The sequence below is a fragment of the Gastrolobium bilobum genome, unplaced genomic scaffold, assembly GCF_033153095.1.
Source record: "Gastrolobium bilobum isolate Gb01-03AN ecotype WA unplaced genomic scaffold, APGP_CSIRO_Gbil_v1 utg908, whole genome shotgun sequence".
Taxonomy (NCBI): Eukaryota; Viridiplantae; Streptophyta; class Magnoliopsida; order Fabales; family Fabaceae; genus Gastrolobium; species Gastrolobium bilobum.
Window position 1 is genome coordinate 114,165 of NW_026897979.1, and position 9,039 is coordinate 123,203.

At 33.8% G+C, this 9,039-nt stretch overlaps 2 protein-coding genes across 5 annotated transcripts; both read left to right on the top strand.

Annotated features, from left to right (window-relative positions):
* The first annotated feature begins 746 nt into the window (after positions 1 to 746).
* Positions 747 to 5,318, top strand: LOC133311916 (uncharacterized). Of its 2 annotated transcripts, XM_061513045.1 has the most exons (10): positions 747 to 839; positions 1,843 to 1,961; positions 2,034 to 2,099; positions 2,210 to 2,554; positions 2,884 to 3,136; positions 3,277 to 3,334; positions 4,282 to 4,368; positions 4,464 to 4,595; positions 4,709 to 4,847; positions 4,965 to 5,318. In XM_061513045.1, the coding sequence occupies exons 2-10, from the start codon at positions 1,885 to 1,887 to the stop codon at positions 5,188 to 5,190; spliced, it is 1,383 nt and encodes a 460-aa protein (XP_061369029.1). In that variant the 5' UTR covers positions 747 to 839; positions 1,843 to 1,884; the 3' UTR covers positions 5,191 to 5,318. The 2 variants fall into 2 exon arrangements, with proteins under 2 accessions (XP_061369029.1, XP_061369030.1); XM_061513046.1 differs by lacking the exon at positions 747 to 839 and having other exon boundaries at positions 1,887 to 1,961; positions 2,215 to 2,554; positions 4,962 to 5,318.
* A 1,430-nt stretch (positions 5,319 to 6,748) lies between these two features.
* On the top strand, positions 6,749 to 9,039 carry LOC133311922 (uncharacterized). Of its 3 annotated transcripts, XM_061513058.1 has the most exons (5): positions 6,749 to 7,143; positions 7,272 to 7,319; positions 8,123 to 8,393; positions 8,544 to 8,664; positions 8,727 to 9,039. In XM_061513058.1, exons 1-5 carry the CDS (start codon positions 7,106 to 7,108, stop codon positions 8,738 to 8,740), a joined length of 492 nt encoding a protein of 163 aa, XP_061369042.1. In that variant the 5' UTR covers positions 6,749 to 7,105; the 3' UTR covers positions 8,741 to 9,039. The 3 variants fall into 3 exon arrangements, with proteins under 3 accessions (XP_061369042.1, XP_061369040.1, XP_061369041.1); XM_061513056.1 differs by having other exon boundaries at positions 8,544 to 9,039; XM_061513057.1 differs by lacking the exon at positions 7,272 to 7,319 and having other exon boundaries at positions 8,544 to 9,039.

Genomic DNA, 9,039 nt, shown 5'->3' on the forward strand with positions numbered 1-9,039 from the left:
CAATAAATTTAACATATTATTAAAACAAAAGGAATGTGCGAGCCACAATCATTGATGTTGATATATTCATGCATTATATCTTTTTTTTTTTTTGACATTGACATGCATTTTGATTTTCTTTACACTTTCTACTTCAAAAGCTCACTTCTATTGTCTTTAAACACTTCTTCAATGTAAACCCCTTCTTCATCACTTTTATCAAAATGTTTTATATTTGCAACTACTTTTTGAAGATTTGGAGTTATATATTATACCTGTATACTCAGCTGTATTGTCCTCCTCTACATTTTCATTTGTCCTAAGCGTAAATTATCATCAATTTAGGGTTATAGATATTGCCATGCTGAAAATTATATTTATATTTTCCATCTAAATTATGACATAATTTAACAGAATAATTTGAATAGAAATACATTCAAGTAAAAATTTGGATTAATTAATAAGTTAAGGTACTAAAAAAAATAAAAAATGTAATCTAAAATGAGTAAATTAAAAACGTAATCTAAAATGAATGTAAGACTAATATATAAGCATGACGAATTATTTATTTATTTGAAATCTTCTTGTTTCTATAAGCTATTTTCAAATTCTAATTGATTGGAGTCAACAGTCAAGTGAATCAGAGAAAATTAATCAATATTTCATTAAGGAAAATGAAATTGCTTTATTATTTTTATTTTATTTTAAAAAACGACAAATAAAACGACGTCGTTTTATTTAGCAGCAAATTTGCCCTACTCTGATTCTTTCGGAGACACTAAAAAGTGAAGTACAGAAGTGTGGTTCGGATTCGGAGCTCCCATTGCCGGCGTCTTTTCCGTCGATCTTCGGTGTTTCCGGTGACTCACTTGTCTTGTGTTTGGGGCGTTTCTTTGGTGCTTTTTAATTTTGAACGAATGGGTAGACTTGTTATGAAATGAGTTATTAGTTCATGGTCTATGTTTTATGCTTTTAATTAATTAATTGTTGATGTCTTTCTTCTGTTTGATAAATTGCCTGAACAGAATGAAGTTCAATTAGATTATGTTCCACTGTGAAATTTATTTATTGATTTATTTGGTTAATAATGGAATGTTACTATGTATTTTTACTTCTGAATAAATGGTTAAGCATGTACAGCTTATTACAATGGGATTGTTCACCAGCCTACCAGCTAAACCGGTGTCTGTTTAAAGTTTTTCTTGGAATTTTTTTTTTCTTGGATTTTTTTTGAGGTTGTAGTGAAAGGATTGACTGGTTATGAAGAATTTTAAGCATGAGGAAGTCGAGATTGAGTTTCAGAAGCCATTTAAAATAAAAAAAAGTTTGATATTTTCAAATTTTATAAATTTTTACAGGGTTGTGTTCCTCCCGGAATGATAGTCTTGGGTGACAGCATTATTGAAGTCAATTCCGAATTAGATTTTCAAGTTGCAACCTGAAATGTCAGAAATGGCCAATTAATCAAATTTGTCTGTTTTTATTTAAATGTTTCATGCCTTACAACCAAAACATCTTGAGTAGGCTATTGTCGCATTACATATGAAATTTGAAAACCTGTAATATAATAGGAACAGTTTGAGCAGCAAAGATTGATGTCACCTCATTCATATAAAATCAATCTTAGTTATGTATGTTGTTGTTGGATTTCGCAAGTCAGGTTAGAGAAGAAACAGCTTGAACCGATGTTACATTTACTAGCAGTTTTAGAATCTTATAAATAAGTGAAGCTGGCATTGGATACATACATTTTTTTTCCCCTTCTTTATCCAGTTTTTCCAACTTGACCACTTATCAAGTGGTCGGATCACTAATCCGTTGACCAGGCCTCTAACCGGTTTGATGTCAGTCTGGATTGTACAGTTAAGCTTTTTGAGTGGTGAAGCAAGCTACCTTGGAGGTACTATGGAGACGAAGCGCTGCAAATTCTGGCTTCCCAACAAAAACAGATTTTGTGCAAACTCCCCTCTCAATGGTTCCTTGTAAGTTCCAATCTCTTTCTTTCTATCTATTATTTGATTCATTTCACTCACCTCTCAAATTCGTGGCCCCAGATTCTGTGGCAATCACAACTCAAGGTCCCAAGGCCAGTGGATCCAATGCCCCATAGATCCATCCCAGTAATATTTCTCCCTCTTATGCTTTTTTCAATATCATTATTAACCCATGTCCCCTCTTCTAAATTTTTAGCTTTTTCTCATTTGGTTCTTGTTCTTTCATCATTTGATAGCTCAGTGCTAGAGCAAAACCTCAATTGGCATGTTAAGCGGTGCCCATTGCTGAAACAGGTTCAATCCTTGTCCCTCCAACCGTTCTACCAAAAGGGTATCAATGCTGGTTCTGACGGAGAACAACAAGAGGAGGAAACATCAGGGGTTGATGATTCAAGCTTATCCACTATGACTGTTTCTTCAGAAATGAAGAGGAATGCTCTTCATAGGATGAGTTTGCCTGAATTTTGCAATTTGATTGAAAAGATTGAATCTTTTCATGAATCATTGTCTAAGGATATTCAGGACTCGTTTCAGATGCCAGAGGTTTGCAGCCTCTGGATTAAAAGTCGAGTAGAAGAAAGGTAGCTATTGGTGAAACCTTTTGAATTTATTTAAGGATTAAATTCTGGTTGCCCCTTGTAGTTTGTATCAAAATCATTGTGCCAGTGACTTTTATTTGTTACTCTACTCCAGTGGTTAGCTTTGTAAGCACAAAGTCCCTCATGTGTACTTCCGTTGGGATGAAGCTTACTACCATTAGTCCTACTAACAGAACTAAACATACGGGGTAATGTAACATCAAAATCACAAGGTGGGACATTGGTTACAACCCAAACTAGAAGGGGCAAACTGAAATTTAACCCTTTGTTTAATGGGTTTGATTTCTATTTCCAACTTGAGCTGTTTGCAGGAAATTGCCATTTCAGGAGAAACATATAATGCAACAGGCATCTATTCTGGGAAATTTGGAAAATTTTGGTGTATTGAAGAATTCTCTTGGAAGGAAACCATCCAAAGTGCCAGTTGAGGGGGAAGAGGACGAGTACGATGTCCCAGCAGTGATTGAGTTTGGAGCTGGTAGAGGGTATTTGACACAAATGCTTGCAGATTGTTGTGGAATCAAAAGAGTCTTCCTGGTCGAGCGCAAGGCATACAAGTTGAAGGTAGGACTTAGCCCTAGATCTGCTTTCGCTGACTTCTAAATCATGATAATCATATTTGTAGATGTTCCTAAGCTGTTTGAACTAGTAGTGATCTTTACTTAATTAATTTATTGTTTATATCATGCCAATGCTATTTCTAGGCTGATCGATCCTTGCGACAGAATGAGAGCTTGATGTTAGAGCGATTGAGAATTGACAGTAAGAGTCTTCGGTATTCTTGTTGTATAAGATATTTTCTGAACTTGTAATTATACTAGTTGTGTTGCTGCCTGCTGAGATATCTTTACTGAGGAAATCATATTGAGTGCATGGCTTGTGTGATTCTTATGTTAGAATACTTTATTAACATTTAGTGCTTATATTGTGCCTTTGCGCATATGTATCAATCTTTATGCAATGACCTTCAACATCTTTGCTAAGTTTTCTTTTAATGGTAGGGGAAAAAAAGAATATGTGATTGAGCTGTGTTCCTTTCCTCTGCAAATTTGACTGCTATATATGCATGTCTTGACTGATGTTTTCAGTCAAGTTGCATCTTTTGCTCTATTATTCTTTTTATTTGTTAGCCATTCTTTATATAAAAAAATTGTTGATCCTTTTTCTTAGTTTAAAGTGTGTCTTGAAGGGGCTGATCTATCTCTTGGTTTTGTTGATGATGCTGTTTGTGGTGGTCTTACTTTTAGCTAAATGAGCACAGCATTGAAGCTGAAGAGGGTGGACTGGAGTGGTTATGGGAACTGTATAGGGTAATATGGGGTGTATACTTTAATGGCAGGATAGGGAGAGCATGATAGAAATTTGGAATAAGAGTAGAAAATCAGGAGACCAAGCTCCTTACAAGCAGGGGTAGCCCTCTGTCAAGGCTGAAAATGTAGCGAAAAGAAAGAAGATAATGAGGGAATTCTGCAGATGCACAATATTGAATTATTTTGATTTTGTTCTGTTGCTTTCCAAATTTTAGTCAGTTTCAGGCTGCAATCAATTAAAAGTTTCCTAGTCCTGATATAATCTGCACTATTCATATTTCCTGTAATTTCATTTCTTCTTATGCTTCTTCATAATTCTGTATTAGTGCTTGATTTAGTTGTATTTTATATATTACATAATTTTGTGCCCTATAAAATTGTAAAATCCAACTATTGCAGTTGAAGATTTAGATTTGAATGCGGTTGAGTCTTTGCAAGGAGTTCCATTTCTGGCCATTGGTAAACATCTATGTGGAGCTGCAACAGGTTATAATGGCAATTTCAATAAGCATACCAATGAAATTAATGGTGATTGTTTAATTGATGAAAACATAAATGATTAATGTAATTCTGTTTTTCAGACTTGACTTTGAGATGCTGCTTACCCGAATATAGAAAAGATAGTGGTGAACAGTACACTGCTAATAATAATTTTGGAGGTTTGGCTATAGCAACATGTTGTCACCATCTTTGCCAGTGGAAACACTATACAAGTAATCAGTTTCTTCTTCATCTCTAGTAAATACTGTAGTTTGTATATTTAAACCTCTTTTTGGATGTGATGATAACTTTTGGTTACTAGCTGACTGATATGGTAGCCCTGCAGATAAAAGGTTCTTTTTGGATTTGGGGATGACAAAGGAAGATTTTCATGCCATTACATGGTTTACCAGTTGGGCAGTAGATGCAAATCATGGTTCAGATCTTCCTGATACTGCTGATTGCAGATTACATTTGCAATCAATGTAATTCTTCCAATTCTTAATCATTAAATTGAGCAGCAAAATTATTGTTACCAGTAAATTAGTATTTGAAACTGTTATAGAAACCGGTATACTAAAAGCTGTGTGTTTTGAGAGCAGAAAGGAGCAAGGTGATGGATATGCAAATGGAGTTGAAAAAATTCTCTGTGACATGGAAGCAGCTAAAAGAGCAGCACTGGGTTTTAAGTGCAAGTGGATTATTGACATGGGGAGGTTGATGTGGCTAAAAGAACGTGGATTAGATGCAAAGCTTGTCAGATATGTTCCACCTAGCATTTCTCCTGAAAATCATTTGCTAATAGCTAGATCATCAAATTGTTTATAAAACATTTATTTCGTTCTCTCGTTTTTCTTCTTTTGTCCCAATATGTTAAATTTCTTGTAGGTTGCTATGTTCTATGCTCTTTTGGACACACTAAAATAAAACGAGGAGCACATTACCATTGTATTGTCTTTGGGATTAGGATTGAATTATTTTTCATTTTTGGGAAAAATGTTTATCCTTTTAAATAACACAACGTATATCCTTTCACTCTCACAAAGAGGTGGAACTCACACCTTTATTTTTTTTTTGTCAACTCTCTCTCCTTCTTTATCTATCTTTTTCTCTCTCTTAAAATGACACAACTTTACATCTTTTAAAATGACACACATTTTTTCCTTCATCCCCCCCCCCTCAATTAGGATTAAAATGGAAGTTCAAAATTATTGATCTTCTCTTGTATTCAAGGCTCAAGCTACGAGTAAAGATAAAGGACATTGATCTTCTCTCTAGTTTATTATACCTACAAGTTAGCGCCTCTCAAACATTCAAGTCACTTACCATCTATGCTCTGGTATAGCAATATGAATGTTGAACAGGTATAAGTGAAAAAACAAAAACTGAAAGGGTGTGTGTAACTATGTATATTTTATTAAACTTCAGAGGATGCCCATCTGTTTATTATGCCCATCTGTTTATTTGGTTCTGGTATTCCGATAAGATATCTAGACATCAGCAAGTGGTATTTTTTCTTCATCACGTTTGGTTCAAGTTATTCATAAATTTAGCAAGCAAACGTATTTCCCCATCTTTATCAATTGTGAAGAAAAAATGGACAATTACAGAGAGCAAAAATCCCACTTCAAATGTCGTATTCTTGGATAACTGGGTAAATGAATAAAAGGAAATGAGAAACATGACTCAAAGGCCCTTTTCTAATCAATACTGCACATACGTTTTTTTTTTTTTTTTTGACCGACTCAAAGGAGATGAAGAGACCAAGACAGACAGATGTATGGCTGATGGTTCCTCATTTTGATTAATTAATACCCAGTTAAAAACTTGCCATGCCAGAAAAAAAAAAAAAATGGTACCCTGGCTAAGTTGGAGTCGTTGGAGGAGACATGCAAGTATTCAAATTGAAAAATATAAAAAAAAGGTTACTTTTGTCATTTTACACCAATTTTCCATCAATATTTTATCTTAAACCAAAGATAGACTTACAAAACTTTAATTAATTTATCCGGTAATATTTTGTCTAACCAAACAATTTTTTTTTTACATTTTCTTACTAAACTCACTTTCTAACTATTTTCTTATCAATTACATTTATCTAGTATTCAAAAAATTCCTCCTACACCAAAGTTGTTCCTATTATAGTTTCTCTCTCCCAAGTGTTTCTGTGTATGGCAAAAACCAAAAAGTACAAAAATATAAGTAATTAGATTTTTGAAAAAATTTTCAAAAACAAAAAGCAAAGGAAGAAAGAAGCTTCTGATCAAATTATTCTGCATTTATGTACAAAAAAAATAAAATTATTCTGCATTTCTGTACCAATCGACAAAAAGTCACAGAAGCATCTCGCCACAACCATAAAATTTATAACAAAACCTAACATTACCGCTGACACTAATTGTTTTTCTCCAAACCAGAGGCTAGGTAGGGGGCTGTAGCATTAGATCAATCCTTTCAATGGCAGCATACATGGTGAAGCAAATTGCTTTTCTTGAAACCAGAGACTAGGGCTGTAGCTTTCAGATCAATCTCTTCAATGGCAGCAGATAATCCAATTAAAATTCTCCTTTTTCTGTCTCATATGTAAATCGGAGTGAAAAAAAAGAAAAAGAAAAAAGAAATCCAAAATGTGGTAATGTTTTAAATCGCAGTTCGCAGATAAGGTGAAGCAAATCAAAACTCGTGCTTGTAAACGTAGCCGGAAGCAAGCCAAGCGAAAGCATAGTCACCGAGCAAGAGAAAGATGGTGAGCGGAAAACAGAAGAAGCAAATGGAAAGCAGGTATCTCTCTCTCTTGACTATGTAAAAATTAAGAATTTACATTGAGAAATCTGTGTCAAGAACTTATTCTCTTTTCCTTTTTCTTTTTCTTCATCATCAATCACTATTATTCCTGATGACTATCTCAGAAGCCAAAGCAGCCAACATGATGGTGGTGGTCATGGTTCGGATGATTAGTATATCTCTCTCTCATATGTTACATACAATTGAATTTAGGGGGCGTTTGATCGAAGGCTTTTTGAGATTTTCCTAGTCAAATGAAATTTGATTTTTAGAAAATCAATGTTTCGTTCAACAGGTTTTGATCAAAATTCATCTATGTGAAATGCCTGGCTTTTTGAGAAAGATAGTAATATGCACTGTTTAGATACCTGATTTGAAGGTGATTTTTCGAGAAAACCCGGGTAAAGTACTGTTGACACACTTTTTGTCATATATTTCTCTGGTAAAATTTTGACAAACCAAACTACTTTTATTTAACTTCTCCGTCTATTCAACTTTCTTCGTGGATGCCTAAAGCCCGTTTGTTTGGCCTTCAAAAAAAGTAACTTTTATCTCCTCCTTATTTTAGAATTATTTTTTATAAAAGTTAAAGTTATTTATATTTTTATAAAAATATTTAGTTTTTTTAAAAAAATATTTGACTTTTGACTTTTGCTTTTATTAGAAGTTAAAATTTTTAGCTTCTGGAAAAAGTAGGTTTTTGACTTTTTTTGTGGCTTCTGCTTCTGTTTTTTTTTAAAGCAGACATCTAAACGAACTAAAAACGAGAAGTGCTTTTTTTCTTGAAAAAAAACAGCTTTTAAAGAAAAAAAAGCCCATCCAAATGGGCCCCTAGTGATTACATTTCTAGTATTCTTAAAATTAAATTTATCTTTTACCAAACTCCCCGTAGGAATTTCTTCATTCTTATAATTATAATTATAGTTTAATTTTCGATTATTTTAATATTAAATGTTAATATTTTAATGTTGTTTAGTTTGAATGAGAGAGAGTTACTGCTCACTTTCCGTGCACACCTGCATCTCATCAATGTTTTTGATTGGATCGAAAGCGTGTGGAAAGCCATGGTGGGTTACTATGAGAATCGAGCTGGAAGCCCTGCTACTTTGTCTTCGCTTCAACAGGCCTTTGCTAAATATAATGATGAATACAAGGTGACAACCATGCTAGTTCATTATGGCATACATTTTGATCCGATACTGAACATGTTAGTTGGCGATGATAGTTGTTGGATTCAGGCTGAAACGGTGAGTTAGTTTTCGCTACTATAGTTTTGTTTATAGTTATCTTGATTTTACTGGACTATTACAGTTTTTTGTGATAGAGTTTTCTTCATGCATTTTAGGTTCATCACAACTAAGCATGAAATATAACATTTTTTTTTTTTTGGTTTTTAGGACATGCCTAGTTATCAAGAGACAATACGATATATGAAGGAACGTGTATTTGTGAACTATTATCTGCTTGAAGCTATCTTTTCCTCTTATTATCTGCGTGCAGCTTCCTTTTCCGCTTTTTGTAAAAAAGTTTATGATCCTCGTGCTTCTTCGTTCAATGCTAGAGCTTTACAATCTCATGAGGTAAAAATTGGTAATTTATCAAAGAAAGATGTGGAAGAGATGAAAGCAAAGCTATCTCATATTAATGTCCGGTTTGATCAGTTGACATCAAGGCATTCTTCCATTGTTTCTGAGGTTCTTGCGGTTAGAGATCAATTGAAAGATCTGAAGATGATGAAAAGGAGTTTACTTAGATGAGTTTGAGGACCTCAATACATGTTTTTATGTAATTTGAATTGTCTGTAAGTTTTTCATTTCTGCAATGTGCCGTGTCTGCTCATTTACCTGTCATTTTGGTGTTCTCGTGGTGTTTTAATGTTACTTCAAACATTTA